At 43.7% G+C, this 18,385-nt stretch overlaps 1 protein-coding gene across 1 annotated transcript in view; it reads right to left on the bottom strand.

Annotated features, from left to right (window-relative positions):
• The window catches only part of LOC147726289 (tetraspanin-36-like), a 94,543-nt gene that overhangs the window by 44,647 nt on the left and 31,511 nt on the right, over positions 1 to 18,385 (bottom strand). Inside the window, exon 2 of the mRNA XM_086960379.1 lies at positions 2,703 to 2,894. Coding sequence (XP_086816505.1) covers positions 2,703 to 2,894 — 192 coding nt within the window. The remainder of the gene's footprint in view (positions 1 to 2,702; positions 2,895 to 18,385) is intronic.

The following is an 18,385-nucleotide window of genomic DNA, read 5'->3' as shown; positions in this document are numbered from 1 at the left end:
TAGAACTATGAAGAAGTTTTATATGAACTGCCTATAGGGGTTTGTACTAGTAGATTAAGAAAAGGCCACCTGTAAGAAACTGCATCATGGACTGCTTAACTTAAGTGCTCTTACATTTAATTACCATCAAAATTAGTGATTACTAGCGCCTTCGAGTGCACCTAGCGCTGGGCTAAACATCTAGTTACCATCTTCCTTAATATACCAGACCTTCTCTAAAGTTCCATATAAATTATTCCACTGATTCTTTAGGAAATATCAGTAACTATCTCTAGAAGAATACACCTCTGGATTCTGAAGAGCCTGCTAACACCCTCTCGCATGGCCAGCAGATATGCTAACACACCAACTAGAGCTGCCACTTCAAAAACCAATGGCTGCTCTCTATCTAAATCTTTCACGTTGACTTAAGGCCAACTATAAGACAGTCAACTAGACCGATGACTAGATATCAACTGAACCAGAATAGCACTGGGAAAAACTGAAGACTTTTCTTAAAAGGGGAAACCTTGTTGTTTGGGTGGGGGAGTTTCTGGGACTTGCTATTTTGAATTTGTATGTATATCCCCTTTTAATCTAGGACAGACTATGTTTTAGGGAGAATCTATTGGTACCATGGCATCTACATCACAGTAAAGCCTAGGTATTGGTATCTCGATTTGTATCCGGTCACACAATCTTGATCTTTATGAAAAGACACTAGGTGCCTTGATGCTTTAACACTGGCACAGGAGCTGCTAGATGCTTCTGCGTGTCTTTTCTCATCATAAATGGTATCGTGGTAAATAACTTACTAAACATCATTTTTATCAAGTAAAAGACTGTCTAGACATTCAAGTTATTAAATCTATTTAAAGTGTCACAATCAATATGAGCTTCTGTGTCCTTCCACTTGCAGGAGTAAGCCTGGACTTCTCACCCTTCTTACGCAGACAGTGTGAAGCGACTAAGTGGAGCCTCATGGCTTATTAATTTGAAATGCACCAGTACTGTGGACATGAGACAGTTGGGAAAAATTATTACTCAGGGTAATATCCCATAAGATCAAACTGCCCTAAGACCCCTAGATTAGGATTTACAACACAAAAGTACAATTCAAGATTTTCGTAGTCAAAGTAATTTTAATCATAAGCATGAGCCCAGTCTAGATTAGTGAAGCCTAAGCACATCCCATGAACCCTGCAGGCAACTCAATAAGACATTGAAATGCCCTTTTGGGCAGTCAGATGAATTGGCCCACAAAAACTACCTCTACGGAGTAAGAAAGTATTTTTTACATTCTGAGCTGTCGCTGCTTCCTCACCTCAGTGCAGCATGGTCTCCCCCTCACTCTTTTAGGCTATCGTCGCACATTGGAACCATTTTAGAATGCTTTTATTTTCGTGATGTGCCTTTACTTGATAGTCAGCTTTGTAACCTTGTTTTTTTTGTATTGTTCTCCCTTGTATGTTAATAAAGACGATTTGAATTAATAAAAAAAAAAAATCTACCTCTGCCCCCAACTGCTGCATTCATACAACTGCCTAGGTGTGGGTTATGATTAAAAGAATCTTCTGGTCCAAGTTTTAGAATACTGCGATTAGGTTTGGATGGAGTTCGGTAGATAAGAAAAAGAAAAAATCTTATCCTTTACGTAGTGCTTCATAGTGCAATTCTTCCATTCCTAAGCACTGTAAATTTACCAAACTCTGATGGAAAGAAGATTGAGTGGTCCTTGCTACAATTATTAAGTCATGATGATCAGATCTCTGCATTTATCAGCGGCGAATGCTCAACTCACTGAGTCATCTTCAAACTAGACAGAAGAGTAACTTCGGCAACTGACTCGGACGTCTGTCTGTCAACAAAAAAATGTATAAAGACCACCATTTTATGAGGTGACAGGGCTACTTTATAGGTTTTAAATAATTGGTATCTATGTAACTTAGATTTCCTTCTATAATATTTATAGGATTCTGGCATTTAGGGGATTGCTGTACACTTGTAAATTATACAAAATAGTATACATCCAAGTATAAATATATCCCCAACCCAATGGATTTCTATCAGCTGAAAATAGAATTGATGTTTAGGTTAAGGACCCAAAAATTGCTGTAAATAATGCTATATATTTGTAGTAGGGAGGCTTTTCTATATCTTTGGCTCTAAGTGCTTGCACAGATCTCAGACATGCAAGGGATTACTTTCTGCTCAGTAAAAGTAGAATTGGGTCTTTATTCCTAATGTATACGGTCTATGAATAAACAAGACCTCTCCCGGAAATCAGAAACGACAGGACTATGCAAAAGTATAACTTTCTTTTTTTAAAAAAAATTTGTACACTTGTTAACACAGTCTCTGCATAAGTTTCACCTTATTAGTACCAGTTGAATACCGAAAAATAGCACTAACCAACAGAAAAGTGAGCAGTCAAGAGCTGGGAAGGGCATTCCATTGTGCACCAACACGTGTTTCCATGTTTTTAGTAACGTTTGATCGGTTTGAGCTAGAAACAATTTGTTTTGTTTTTTTTAAATCTGAAGTTCATGTATCAGATAATCTATTAAATGGTAAATGGTAAATGCGGCAGACACCACAGCTGCAAAATCGCATAATTCCTGTTGCCCTGCTTATAGCGAACTGCACTTAACAAATCTGTTCACTCTTTGGAGGTACCTGCACCCGGATGTGTTGCATCTACAGTAAGTGATGGTGATACTTACCAATCCCAGTCCAACCCGTGATTCCTTAATTGTGGCACAGCACCCAATCAAGCCGATGATGAACATCACAACCGCAATGCTTATGATAATCACGGCGGGGATCATGGTGTATTTGTCTTCAAGGAAGTGGTCATAGTTCCGGTAAGAGTTGATGACGTACACGCCAACATAGCCAAGACCAGCTGCAGCCGCCTAAGACACAAACAACAAACCATGTAAACATGGATTCCAATGCACCCGAATTATAACATACAACATTAACAACAATTGTCACTGACAGAAATTAGATTTTTAAATTCTAATAGAGATTTCGCAAAAAAAAAAAAAAAAATAAAAAAAAAAAGTCATTTATACATTCATACTAGGACTACCATGTTTATTTGGCGTCAAATTGGCAGGAGTGAAAATATTTTGCCAAGGAAAAAAATGAATACTGATCATTTTCTGCAATTAACACAATGTATACATAATTCACGACATTTGCTCACACGTTAAAGCTTTCTGAAAGTTCATGCTGTTAATTATATAGTGAAACTTCTACAGTGTGCTAAAGCGGGGACAGAGTTTCAATGATTCTTAGCCTATGACATCCTCTCAAGGTCGTTATGGTCCGTGCCTCGCTATGAATTAAGACCATTTACCTTTTGTGCACAGTGATTTTGCACCACTCGCAGAAACTTGTATCACTGATCTTATTGCCACGATGGATGATCAGTGTGAGTCATTCATGGCGATCCTGGTTTTATGCAATTGGGCCCTGCCCTCTGCCATGTTTTAACAAGATGCTATTGGTCCCAGCTACATATGCAAAAGCAGCTCTTAACTGCAGTCTCTCTTCTATTTCACTGACGGCCTCTTCTATTTCACTGACTGTTTAGATTCTGCGTTATTATAATTTATAAACAAACCGCAAGTGATAATTGGGCCTGTGAGGGCAACTCTCCCCCCAACCCTCCCCCTCCAGCTCCACCTCCCTGGAGCCACCTCCAATCCCTGCTCCAACTGATCTGCTCCTGCCTACAGGGCAGGCCACAGAGATATCTGCGCCCGAGTTTGCACATCATGCTTTTCTCTCTGCTGTAGAGTTCAGTACTGGGCTACGCGTTCCAATTTACAGAGAATTAGACGGGAAGGAAGTCATTAGAGCAAGACAGCAGATAGCATTATTGCAAGCCTGGAGAAGGAAGTGGCTTTGCTCGGTGTTCTGCAGAGCAGGGTTGGTTAGATAAAGGCTGTTGTGACCGATGAAACATTGCACGGGGCCCACACCGTTTCCAAGGGACCTTGGTCATCCGACAGACCGCTTTAGTGCACCACGTGGAGGTATTAGTCAAGCACTCAGAAAATAAAAAGCAGTTTGTAAATTGCATCAGTTGATGGCCAACCTGATAAGTCTGTGCAAAAAGCGAGAGCCGCGTGTTTACTGTTGAAATTGTTATCACGAAGTTTCTTATCATGAAGCTGCATTTAAGAGTTGAGGAAAGTGGACGTGCAGCTCTGAAGCAATACAAATCCTCCAGGCCCCAGACACTTGTTGTCTTTCAACGTTCCACTCGGCTGTTTACTTCCTTCCTTCCCACTCCTCTGACAGAAGCAGTCCATCAGCTGTTATACAAAACATGCTCAAGGGGGTGCTTTAGGTGCAGCCCACATCCTTCACGTAAGAAACCTCTGAACAAGTGTGGAATTCAAGAAAGACCACCCACAGCTGATATTAACTCGGCTCCCTGCCACTGGCAAAGTGAGTCCATCATAACAGTCTTAACGCCTCCCCTGCTGGTGACGGAACCGCTCCGTCACCAGCAGCGGTCGCGCCGTGCTGATGACGGAGCGGTTCCGTCAAAGCCCGCTCGGCACGCCTGCGCGGCGCGGATTCCGCGCCTTCGCTGAGCGTTCCATTGAGCGGGCAGGGCAGTGACAGAACCGCTTCGTCATGAGCACAGCGCAACCGCGGCTGGTGACGGAGCGGTTCCGTCACCAGTATGGACCCGCCGCGCGGCCGCCCCACCCCCTTAGCACTGCGGCGGAATAGCCGCCGCAGTGAAGGGGTTGAATGAAGTCCCCAAATCACAGGTTGTTGGGCATCATATTGGACTGGACCATCACCACCCCCTTTTCTGAATCGCTTTGTCCACCATAAGAGTGGAAGGGTATGCTCAGACATGAGTCCCTTGCTCACTGCACCATCAGGATTCAAGCAAGCCGGGCCGAAGACGGCTGTAATGCCAGAAACCGGTACCCGGAAGCTTGTTTCCTTTCCAGTAAAAGAATTGGCTTGGTAGTTTGGTCTGCCCTGTTCCCATGATGCACTGGGCCAGGGACAGACTAATTTGCATGTAGCCAGGTTCTGAGCTGGGATGGTGCAGGGAGCTAAAAAAACAGTGATGGATCAAGCCCTGATCTGTTGACTGGGTAGGAGTGTTCTGCTAAATTCAGATACTCTGTCCATCACCACCCCCTTTTCTGAATAGATGTTTACTGGAGCCACTGGTGCCTGCACCCACACATTACAAATCAATCCCTATCTTATGTGGTATTTATACACCTAGGGGCATATGTAGGTAATTTCCATTTTGCGATTCTCAAATAGCGATATTTAAGGAATCGCTTTTTGAGAATTGCAAAATGGAATGTAGGTAAAAATTCGCAATTTGTTTGTGAATTGCTAAAATTCCGTAATTGCGATTAGCAAATTGCGAATCGCAATTAAGGAATGAGTGTCCCATTCATTCCTATGGGCCAAGGGGCCCATAGAAACGAATGGGGATACATTCTCAAATTGCCATTTTCTATGAGAAAATCACAATTTGAGAATCGCAATTCCAAGGGTGTCAGGGTGTCCAAAGCAAAATTGCGATTCCTAAAATGCTTGAGCAAAATAAGGAATCACAATTTTTGTGATTCCTTATTTTGCTATGTGGCCCATACATACCAAAAATGCCCTTTGCGATTCGCAAACGGCTTCCTACATATGCCCCCTACTAAATAGGGATATTCTGGGTGCGCACTTTACCTGGTGTACAATTAGTGCACCATTCTGCCTTCTCATGCTTGAAATGAGGCATAACATGTACAATCTGATTTTGCACATCAAATCACTGATGTTATTCATTATTGCGAACAGTTAATGTTTCACTTTTTGGCAGGTCTTTCCTAGCACATAGCGAAAAAGAAACATTTTAATTGTTCAGCAACCATCACAAAACTCATCATTACTACAATTCAGATGCAAGCTCCCATTTCTGTATTTGTGGGTCAGTTGTAATGAGGTCCTTATTTGGAGGTGGTTCTCAACAGACTAGTGAGCGAGGTTACACGTGACGCAATTACTTACAAATCGCTTAAAGGCAGAGCTAAGTCCATGATTCACAATGAGCTTTTAACTTGACAAACCATAAAGTAATCCTTTTGAAGAATGAATGCAGAAATATATTCAGTCTGTGAAACTGGATCCGATTCACTAACTCATGTGGCAGAAAAGTACACAGGTGAATATATTTCAAAAAGAAATTGATCTAATTTTGTGTAGGGGGCGATAGGTTGTATGGGAGGTTGAACTAACAATCTGATGGAGTGGAAGGCATGAATTAAAAAATATAAACATTAATAAAAACATTAAGAGTTGAGAGGCAAGCAAGCAACAACCAGAAGATATTAAGACGAAGAGAAAGCAGAAGACAAAAGACAACTTGCAATGTGCCTTGGGGTTAAATGGGAGGGATAGGGCCATGAGGCACTAGATACAAAGTAGTTGTGAAGAAAGTCAATGACATGTATACACTCATGCAAAGAGACCAACTAAAGAAAAAAACAACTTTCAATGTCAGAGACTTTAAGAATGTAAGGAATAATATTTTGGTGACGCATTGTATGCTACCCCAAGGTTACCACAAAGCACAGAGTGATGGAAGGCAAGTTAAGCAACATGAAGAGCCTTTTAGAAGGAGGGGTTTTCTGCCAACCCCATGTATCACACCTGTCAGGGTGGTAGTATGTTGTGAGTAGCTGTTTTTAGGTATCTACCTTCCAGGGAGAGAGAAGAAAGATTAGGAGAGGGCAGAGGCTAAGGGGTGCTAAACAGAAGAAAGGATGAAGTAACAGGAATAAGAAGGAGGTAAAGTAAGAGGAGAGAGGTGGTACCGTGATGAATCTTGACAATTTCCATGCTACCGTGTTTGAGAGATACTAGGATAGGTCAAATCTATATTCCTGCTCAGTAGTTTAAACATAACGAGGACAAGGGTTGCAGAGGAGCTAAAGCTATAGAAAAGAAACTAAAAGGAAAAAAGGAAGATTTTCAAAACAGTTTCAATTGAACTTGGAAATCATCACATGGATAGGGCAGAGTAGCTAGATGTTAACCACCGCCGCTATAAAACGATATTGTACTACATCCAGGAAACTTTTGAATTGCATCAAAAAGAGGAAGGAGGAAACAGTTCCAGTGTATGGAGTAGCAGCACCGTAAGCATAACAAGGAAAGTTATGCCAAATACATATAATTTATTATTTCACTGATTTATCAAAAAAGGCCCACACCAAGCAGTGGATGGGGGATCTCTCCGGGTATATGTGGAGAGAGAGAGAGAGGAGAGAGAGAATGGAGAGGGAACACGGATAACCAAGTCATTGAGCACAAGGATTGGGTAAATGTGAGTGTCAGTGCTTGGTTGAATTTGAATGCAACAGATGGAATGGAGAACGTTAGGGTAATCAATGTTTGAATGTAGATCAATCTTTAAGAAGAATGCCATAAATACTGATTTACTTTCTGCAGCAACGTTTTGAGGATGCAAATGTGAGAAAAGAATGGAGGAGGTTGCATTTTATTAGGTTCAGGGAGTAAAGTGCCAGGCTGGGGAGAGTAGACGATGTGGGGCGGGCAGGGGGAAGAACCGCAACGTTGTTGCTGGGATGAAGAAAGGCCAGAATTAGCAGACTACTTCTGAGGAGGGTGCTATACAAAGTCACCATACTAGAAGAGGTACATATGTATGTATGGCCAATGGATCAGAACAGAAACATTTACTTATCTTTGAAACCAAGGAAAACTATTGGATGAAAATGAAATCAAAATTACTAGAATTACAAGACAAACAAAAGTTGTAATCATTTTTGAAATTTAATGAAAAATCTAAGTCTCAGTACATTAAAAAAGTATTTGTCTTGGAGTGTCCGATCATGGCTTTGAACTAGAATGAAGTGCTGGCTGCCATCAATGGCAGTCCCAACAGCAGCACACCTGGCTACTACAATTCTGCAACGTTGTGTGGCGCAGTAGGAGAAGGTTCACTCCTGGGGCATTGGAGGTGGTCTATCAAATGTATCTGATAGCCAGGGTAACATCAGCCAGACAACAGAAACGACAAACCAGCCCTACCCTCTGCGTGTCGTGCTGGAGAATATGGGACACTATGGAGGCCGAGATATTGTCAGTCATATAACTAAGGACACACACAAATGTGTGACTATTTGGCACTGGTTCTGAAGTATATGGAGGGAGGCGAGAAGTCCACCTAGACTAAGAGCCCTAAGAATGTTTTACTGACAGTATATAAGCAGATTGTCCTAAAAGCATATGTTTGAGATGCAGAAGAAGATAAAGGACTGTTACAAATACGAACTAAGTTCGTGGGGAGAGAGAGAAGAGTGAGGAGGAGAATGGGAAGTTGTAGCTATAGCAGTTTTATTCTCTCACTATATGGTTTAATTGAATACTGCTATGCTTGGAGATAAGAGAGAATTGCTTAGAAACGTCAGTAGAGCTATATGTTCAAGGTTGGTCCTATCATATGTTGTGCTTCTCTGTACTAAAACTGAAATATTCATAAAGAGAAACTGGCGTATGTCTATGTAATGGGAGAAGTGGAATTTTATGCAAGTCAAATAGATTTCTTAAGCATTTCGTCCCTTGGGCAAGTACATATTTTACAAAATTCCACAACACTGGGAACGGCATAGGAGCTGGATTATTTAAATGAAAGAAATAAGACTTTAAAATAAACTACATTTTCCTTCACCAACTCCTGAGATGTCGTATCCTTCTTAAGAAGCAATATTTTTTGCTATTTTCAACTTCTGAGGGCTAGGTTAGTATACCGTTCTAGGTAGCTGACCGAGCCCCACAGTCACTTTATTTGTCAGCAAGCCAGCGCTAGCCCGATAGCATTTCTTCATTGCAATTCCCATATTTTGCAACAGTCTTAGCAAAAATCCATAGCCCTTGCGAAATTAAACTAGCACATAGCGATCAGGTGGTTCTAGGTGCGCTTCTAAACCAGGATCTATCTTTTACTTCCCCAACACGTCAATCCTGGGGTGACAGTAGGCCCACTACTATTACTCATGTCTGATGTGCGGGACACTTGAGACGCCCAATAGCAAGCTATAAATACCATTGAGGTCGTCTAGTGAAACATCGAACAGAATAATGGAAGCCATGGGCCTGATGAACCATTAAAAACACACAAGATGATGGACGGAATGTTGCACATTGGCAAAACATTCACCCCCAGTCACAGATCTGGGTTTAATCCATCTTTATTTTGCTGATAGCCAGAAACCTGTCCTAGGATGCTTGATTCTGGTCCAGGGAAGACATGGTTTGGTAGTTTGGGCTGGACTGTTCCCATGATGCACAGGGTCAAGACTGATTTGCATATGGCCATGTCTGAACTGGGGTGGCGTGGTGAGCAAAATAACAATGGATTAAACCCAGATCTGTGACTGGGGGTGGATGTTTTGCCAATGTGCAACATCCCGATCGCCTTGTGTGTTTTCCCGATGGTCTATTCCCATTTGCAAACTAGGGATATGCAGCTTATACCCACTGGTTTGCAAATTGGAATGCAATTTGCAATGCATCCTATGGACCAACAGGTCGCTTCGTTAATTGTAGTTTCGGGGGGGGGGGGGGGGGGGGGGGTCGCATAACGGGGTCATGGTTTGCTACCCCCTTTGATTGGTTACAAATGCAGGGATTGAGGTGTGCACGGGACAGCATACCTCGGTAACTGCATTTGCAGTACCTATTTAATAATGCAGCCGGTGATCAGTACAGGTACAAATGCAGCTTAAAAAAAAAAAAAAAAAAAAAAACCACAAGTGTCATGTGCGAAGATATTAGGCAAAGCAGATATGAGGGGGGGGTGTTCTCTGGGCAGCTGCTTGCTGCCCTTAAGCCACAGTCACAACTGCCAAAATGGAAAATGTATCGCTGGGGCAGCTCCCTCTTTGCAAATCAGGTAACACCCCTCCTGGTATCTTGACAATGGTTGCGACCTAACTGCAGTGACCAATTATCGACACATTCCTCTCCGAAACACAAACAGGAGAGGGAGGACCCTTTCACACACCCTTCTATTTGCAATTTGGACTGGGCTGCAAAATATCTTGTGATTCAGAAAGACTTCCGACATGGAAAAGGGATTTTGTAAAAAGCAAAAATAATGTTTGCGTTTGTAAATCCTGTGATTGCGATTAGCAGGTGTTGCAGCTGCAAAATGTTTTTGTACACCAGGCCAGAGATTCTTAAATACATTTAAAAAAGGAAAAAATAAAAGATTAATACTAAGGAGTGCATTCAGAAATCAGATTTCGAGCTGGCCTTTTACTCATGGTTTGCACTCCTGCAGAGTGTCTTTAGATAGAAAACCTGTAGGTGTAGATTGACATGTTGGAGAAAAAAATGAAAATCACCTTTTCTTGAAAGGTTTTCTTGTTCTTCTGTGGCAGAAACATTTTTCCATGTGGAAAATTCTCTTCGCCTAAATTCAAACGAATTTAGAACTAGAACCCACATCATGTTGGAAGACTGTTTAAAAGCATAGCGTGGAACACTGAAGTCTGGGCACCTGAAACATATCTGGTGGCAATCCAGATCCACAGATGCAATATTCTCGGATAGTATACCTAGCTTTTCCATGGGGTTCGACTCCCTAATGATAAAAAATATCAACTCGCACTGGTCTACATAAAAGAAAACAAGTGTGCAGTTTCTTAAAATAATTTGGCAAAGGACCTTTCAAACACATTATACAAATGTGGTTTCCAACCTATTGCTAATGCCCATTCATTGTGGGCATGAGAAAAAGACATGCTGATACCATGGTAAGGCAATGGTAATTAAAGCTTGGGGTGGTGGAGGTGATGGGGGAAATTTAGGGGGGGGGGCAGACCACTCCTACAAACCGATGTGGAACCGCTGACAAGGTGGGGGTAATTAAACAAGTCCTGAAGAAACACATGCATGGGCTCCAAGCACAGAGCCTTGACCCAGTATTGCATGCAGTGAAGGGACTAAAATCCCGGGGTTACATTACATACAATGTCCGGAGGGCGGGTGGGGGGGGGTTGAGGGGCGTGTCGGCGTGGAAAGCGGGTTTCACAAGCATGTACATCTGCTTTGGGAGCCCCAGGTCAACATGGTTGTAGAATAATATATTAGTAGCTATCTTGAGAGGTGTTCCCTCTTTTGCATGGGGACGGGCTCCAGTGTAAATGAGGAATTTTGGCCTCTGCGTCATATTAGGGATGCAGGCGCAGAGGCACACTGACCGTGCACCACAAAAAAAGTGGTGCATTGTTAATGCGCTGGCTGACGGCAGTACTCTGGAGCAGACAAAGAGGCTCTCCTGGACCCTCTCAGGTACGGGGTGCAGTCACTTACTACGTCTCTGTTGCAACATCGATCGTCAGCCATTTAAAAAAAGTCTAGATGTACTTCCAGTATGGCTCTATCTCTGATATTAGAGGTATATAGAGGAGTTGCGTTGGGTGGAGCTCTGTGCTCGGCTGAAATTTGGGTCTTTGATATGAACCTCGTTGGTCCATACAGAATACTGAAGGTCTCGACTCAACTTACCAAGCAGTACTCCACTGATAACATTGAGATGGGACCTGGATCTACACAGGGTTGATCACATGGTTTATCTAAGGAATATAAAACATTGGATCACCGTCTGGTCCACCCCAGAACTGGTTTCATACAGGAGAGTGCAGAAAGAGTTGATTGCACAAGATAAAAACTGCTCCTCGTCTTGGTTAAAGGTGGTCAAGGATCTTAGCTGTAGTTTGCATATGTCTGAACTGTGGGAACACCCAGAAACGTGGGCAGTATCATGGCTGTTCAGATTAAGAGGATCTACTGGGAGCACATTGTATCTGAAACATGGCGGGATGCTTGTCCGAGGGTGTGAGACCGGTTTTATCCCAAAAATATCTTTCAGAGTTTGAGCACTACATGGATAAGATTACCCCCCATAAAGCCAAAATATTATTCTTCCGCTTTAGAACGGATATCCTTAATTTTAACTCATTGAACCGTGAGATGGAGAGGTGTAAACGGTCAAGCAGAGGAGTGTTCTTTCTGCCCTTTGGTTAAGGAAACTAAGACTCACTTTTTGTTCTTTTGTCCAATATACCATTTACCTCGCTCAAAGTGGATTATCCCAATGTCGCCTTTTAGGATTTAATCATTGCTCTGCAGCACTATGCATTCTTAGATCTGAAACGTGAACAAATCGTGTTTGCTTGGTCAAGATATCTAAATTGGGCCTGGTATTGAAGGACAAGTTGCTCCATTAATAGCAGATTGATTAATTTCACTGACGTGGAGCATGAGGCCAACATTTTTAGCGCCGGGAAACCTACGGGTAGCTGAGCGCTCTACAAAATCAGATATAATAATATAATAATTTGTGGAGCCTCTGTTTTCTGTGACTCTTGACATTTCTTTCTGCTATGGTCATTCCCAACTGTTTATATTGGAGATTTTATTATGACCATTTTATTATGTAATATTTTGTAAGAGTTTTACTTTATAATATTCTAGTTAGGTGTTTTTCTTTTCCTTTTTTTCACATTACATCGTTCATCTATTTTAGGATGTTTTATTTTGGTCTGAAACCTTCGTTAGTAATGATCACACTTGTTCATTGGATTTTGCATTGTGAGGTAGGTTTTATCAGAGTTCGCATTTTTTCTTTTATCTAGAACTGCATTGAACAACAGTGTAATAGGTTTTAAAAATTTTGATTAGGGTTTTAGCTTGTAGCTTTTCCTATGACGGGAGTGCTGGGACTCATTGTACGAGGTGGTTATGGCACACGGCATTTTAGGTAGATCCTGAATTAGGGTATGCAGCTTACGGACACTAATGAAATTGAGAATCGCAAACTGTATTTAACCAATTATTATGGTCCTGTGCTCTTTTGTGGTTTTATTCATGGAAATGTTATTATACATGTGATCATGTCAATTCACTTTTATGGTTATTTAACTAATCGAAATAAAGTTATACTATCCTATACTATTCTATACAACTGCCTGCGGGTGGGGTCTCCCTACCCCTTTGCTAAGCAGGATGTGGTGTTGCCCACAGAGAAACAAGGACCGGCCAGGTCAAACAGCAGGTCTGCTTTTCACTAGTGTGCAAGTAATAGGGAGCATTGTCCCAGTTTGCACCCGGCGCACCAGTTTAAAGGTACACCATGGCACTAATAAGGACAACGTGCAAATTAAGTAATACGGGCCCTTATCTTCAAGCTTAATGCAACCAGTTCAGAAGTTATTGGGTTATATACACATCATCTTTCCCTACATACATAAACAGAGGTACAGATTGCTTCTGATGACCTATGACGTCAGCGGTGCTTGCGGATTTACTAGCCATGATTTCCATCAAAGTAACAAGAGTGACTAGCGGGAATTTCCACCTCAGAAAACACCACTTCACCAGCCAGCAAACAAACAGCTCATCCTTCACAAAGCTACACTAACTTCTACTTCCTAAAATCCACAATGCTGTGCATTGTTGGTGTGTGGATGGCAGCTGAGCTCATGGTCACGCGGGAGCACGTCACCAAGCAGAAGTAAAACAATTCATTGTCAAAGTCCATTGTATGTTCTTTTATATAGTGAAAAGATGCTAGTGTTGCTTCATTTCATACTGATCGACAGTTCATATCCATGCAACAGAAAACTTCACCAAGTAGTCTTAATAAAAAACTACTCTGTTAAAATGGGTAAATAAGCAGCTTGCACTGAGCCCTATTAAATGCTGCCAAAGGTAAAATGAACAAACTTAAAAAGACTGTTTATATTGGGTTTCTGCCAACTTGCGGTATTTGTAACGCTGAAAAGCACATTACACATATCGAAGCACAAATGTTTACTATAATTGTCTTGTTAACACCATTTTCATCCGTTTTTAAATACTTTTGATTTCATTCAGATTTCTTCCCCAATTCTAACACACAAAGTTAATTGGTGAAGTTAATAATCATCTTAAACTATCACACTGATTCCTTTTTCGCTCCCATCATCTTCCTTGGTCTTGTTCATAGTTTGATTCCTCCCATTAACTACATTTAACACTTATCCTTTTACCTCTCCTTCGAGACACATTGCTTCCCTCAGACCTCCTACACGTTTACTAACTATTCCAAATCACACAGGTTTCCATGGCTCTGTTCCAACCCTCTGAATCATACTAGTTTTATTGAAATTAGGTAACAATACAGTGCTGCCAAGTGGTCACTATACCTTATTTCTATACTCCTCTCCATTATCCCGATATATATCCCCATTTTACCTCTTACATTCCCCCCAGACTCCCGATTCATGCACTTCCACTTGAATCCCTACTTTATCTCAAACTTTGCTTTGTTCTGCGTACAGCACAAGACCCTGGCAAGAATACAAATACACTCATGGAACTGGGCAGTGCTAAGCACAGACAATTCAAAATATGCTCCATCTTTTATAGAGTTTTATTGAAGCTTGAGTATGATTGACTCATTCTACTGCGAACCGCTCATGCTTGCCCTCTGTTATCCATGGTAAACAATCTACTTTCTACCTCCGTCCACCTACTCTTGACGCAAGCGCATGATTGTGAAAAGAATCATTGGCCTGTGGCCTACAGAATTATTGGCCTGTGGCCTACCTATATGAGAACACCCATCTCTAGCTCCAAGATCCTTTAACTTCTTTCCTAACGTAACACACCATTCGCCAGTCACTTCCCCAAAGTCTAATCCTACCAGTGGATTTTCTTTTTAAATTGCCACTAAAGGTCCAGTTTTTTTTTTGTTGTAAAATTTTTTATTTTGCATAGGACAAAAGGAAACATAGGAAAGGAGCACTGAGGTGCCGCACAGTTCCCCACGCAGGGGGAGCATTCCAAATCAAAACGATGGTGTTGTCACACCGCAGAGATAAATCTAGTCTAATCAAACGAGGTACCTGCAGGGAATAAGAGAATTAGGTCAAACAGTCAACCATCGGTGCTGTGCATTGTAAAGAAAGGAAGTCCCAAAGTAAGCAGGTCCATGAGCCTATGTAGTCCATTCAGATGTACATACTGACACTGATGTGCACCTCAGTTACTAAAAGAAAAAAAGAGAAGATAAAAAGAAAATGCAACTCCCAATCCCCCCCCCCCCCGCATGACGGTGACACACACGTACCACACTCATTCAGAAAGCCACACTAAATTTGGAAGAGGTGTAGAGATCTCAAAGTTGCTGGGCACACAGCCGACGGCAAGCCTTTAGAGAGGAAGGCAACCAAAGGTCCCCACACAAGCGTGAAATTCTTGTAATTACCGAGGAAGATGTCCGCCATTCTTTCCAAGCTTAAAAGCTTCCAAAGCCGAGCATGCCACAGAGATATCGCTGGTGCCTCCTTCCGCTTCCATGCCGCCGCCAATGTGAGTTTGGACGCCCCCAGGCAGAGCCACAGAATCTTTTTATCAGATCGTGTTTGGTGTTCAAGTCCGGGGCCTCGTAGACCCAACAGTACAGAGGCTATAGAGTCCTCTATAGGGTATTGGAGGATATCCTTGATATGTGAGAGGATTTCCTCCCAATAGGGCCGAATCACCGGGCAGTCCCACCAGATATGGCGGAAGTCCCCTAGGAGTCCACATCCTCTCCAGCATTTATCAGAAGTAGCTGGGTAAATGCGGTGGAGCCTGGTCGGGCATAAGTACCATTGCGTGAGAGTCTTTAGATGTGCCTCCCTCAGATGTAGCGAATGGTTAAATTGGGTCATATCCCGCCAAAGCGCCGACCATTCATTATCGGTGACATCTCTTCCCACCATCTCTTCCCATTGTTCCATATAACGCGGCCTAGGTGACATTTCGGATTTAAGCAACAATTGATAGAGGAAGGAGATAGCTCCCTTCATGGAAGATGTCCGTAGCAGAAAAGCTTCGTACGTCGAGGGGGGTCTCGTAGCCGCCTCCAGCACCCCCGGTGACGTGGCCCAGTGCAACAATTGGGCGTGCAGATACTGATCAGACTGCGGTACCTGATAGTCCCGTACACAGTTAGCGAAGGTCAGGGGATCCGGACCATGAAACAGGTGGGTCAGTGCCCTACAACCACCCTCCCTCCAGGCGTCAAAAGCCCCCTCATTAAGCGCTGGCGGAAAGGCCGGATTAAAATGCAAGGGCGTAAACGGAGATGGGAAAGTCGTCCACCGCTCGTCAGCAGCCAAGGTATCCCAGACCTTCAATGTAGTACCCGTGGGGGTACTAATATAAGCGTTCAAGGGACGGTCCCTCTTCGGCTTCCAGGCCAGATCCCATATCGACCGGCCAGCCACACTCCGGTCCATATGCAGCCAATGTTTTTCTGAAAGCTGCTGCGACCATTCCACCAATACCCTCAATTGGGCTGCCTTGTAATAAAGGTGCAGGTCCGGAAGTCCCACTCCGCCCTCTGATCTAGGTCGGCGTAAGACTGCGAAGGAAAGCCGGGCTCGGCCCCCCTGCCAAATAAATCGCAGTATCTGCGTCTTAAGTTGACGAAAGTAAGTGCTATCTAGCGGAATGGGTAGGGCCTGGAATAAATACAAATATTTAGGGAGAAGGACCATCTTAATTGCGTGTATCCTGCCCAACCAGGTCAGGAATTTGGGTTTCCATCTCTCCAATTCGGTGCGGGTCTTCGCCAGGAGGGGTGGGAAGTTGGCCGAAAACAGTTTGCCCACTGTCGGGGTCAGGTGGACTCCCAGGTAAACAATCGACCCGGTGGCCCAGGCTACAGGTGTCAGTGTCCGCACGTGGGCCACGTCCTCTTGCGAGAGAGTCAAATTCAGAATATATGATTTGCTATAATTTACTTTAAATCCAGCCACTTCCTCAAATTCCAGCAGAATCTCCCTAACGCAAGGCAAGGAACATGCCGGGTCCGCCACCGAGAACAAGATGTCGTCCTCGAAGAGCGAGACCTTATGCTGCTCTCCTGTAAACGGTATGCCTCGCACCCCCTCATGTTCTCTCACCGCCATCGCTAAAGGTTCAATGCTAAGCGCGAACAGCAAGGGGGAGAGGGGGCATCCCTGTCTGGTGCCCTCGAGTGCGGGAAGAAGGCAGACATCTGGCCATTCACTACCACGCTCGATCTGGGACTGCAGAAGTTTGCCCTCACCATAGTGATACATTTTTACGAAAATCCAAAAGCCGACAGCATATTAAACAGGAAGCCCAAATCCACCCGGTCAAAAGCCTTTTCCGCGTCCAGGCCCACAAGCACTGCCGGGCTGCGGAACCTGTCCGCCTTTTCAATTAAGTGAACCACTCTACGAATGTTATCGTGGGTCTGGCGTCCTTTGATAAAACCTGACTGATCAGAGTGTATGATCGCCGGCAACAAGTCCTGTAGGCGGCACGCCAGAATCGCTGAATACAATTTAGCGTCGACGTTAAGTAAAGCTATGGGGCGAAAAGACGAACAGTGCGCTAGATCCTTCCCCGGCTTCGACAGGACCGTGATCACCGCCTCAGCCAGAGATCCTGTAGAAGACCCGGAGATTGCCATATCGTTAAAAAGAGACACTAGGAAGTCGCGTAACTCGGTAGCATACGCCTTGTAAAAAACACAGTATAACCATCCGGTCCTGGTGCCTTGTGCAACTTCAAGTTCTTAATGGCTGAAAGGACCTCCTCCCTAGAGATCGGTGCCTCCAGTAACTCATTCCACTCCTTAGATATCCGGGGTAGGGGCAGACGTCGCAGATACTCCTTTTGGGTTTCTGCCCCCAAATTATCTCCAGTGTACAGGTCAGCATAGAAGCGTCCAAAAATGTCCGCCTTCGTTTCGTCCCGATGTTGCAGTACACCCGCTGCATCTCTGATGCCTCCTATATACTCTCGCTCTCTCCTATCCCGTATTTGACGCGCCAAGTGCTTGCCCACTTTGTTCCCACAGGAATCGGATTGTCGCCCCAGTCTCAAGAGCGTGAGTTCGGCCCTATTGGTGTAGTGGGCCCTCAATTTTCCCCTCACCGCCGTCAATGGTCGGAGGGTCACCCTTGAAGGGTTGAGCTTGTGGGCCCGTTCAAGCTCGACCACTTCAGCTTCTAGGGCCTCGCGGTCTTTCCTCCGCAGACTGTTGAGTTGCGAGTTGAGGCCTAGACACGTGCCCCTGATTGAGGCCTTAAAAGCGTCCCACGTGTTCGAAAGTGAGGTATCCGACGGGGGATTGAGCTAAAAAAATTCCTTAATGGCAAGCCGCAACGCTTTATTGGAGGTATCGTCCCTGATCACCGAGGCCGGGAAGTACCACTTCCGCTGTCCTGTGCCGGGCGACGACCAGCGAAGGCTAAGCACCAGCAAGCTGTGGTCCGAAACGGAAATTGGAAGAATGGCGGCATCCACAATGTCCCCGCGC

This window comes from Lissotriton vulgaris, chromosome 3_1 (genome assembly GCF_964263255.1).
Source record: "Lissotriton vulgaris chromosome 3_1, aLisVul1.2, whole genome shotgun sequence".
NCBI lineage: Eukaryota > Metazoa > Chordata > Amphibia > Caudata > Salamandridae > Lissotriton > Lissotriton vulgaris.
The sequence above is the reverse complement of the archived record's forward strand: the minus strand, read 5'-3'. Positions and strand labels throughout refer to the sequence as shown.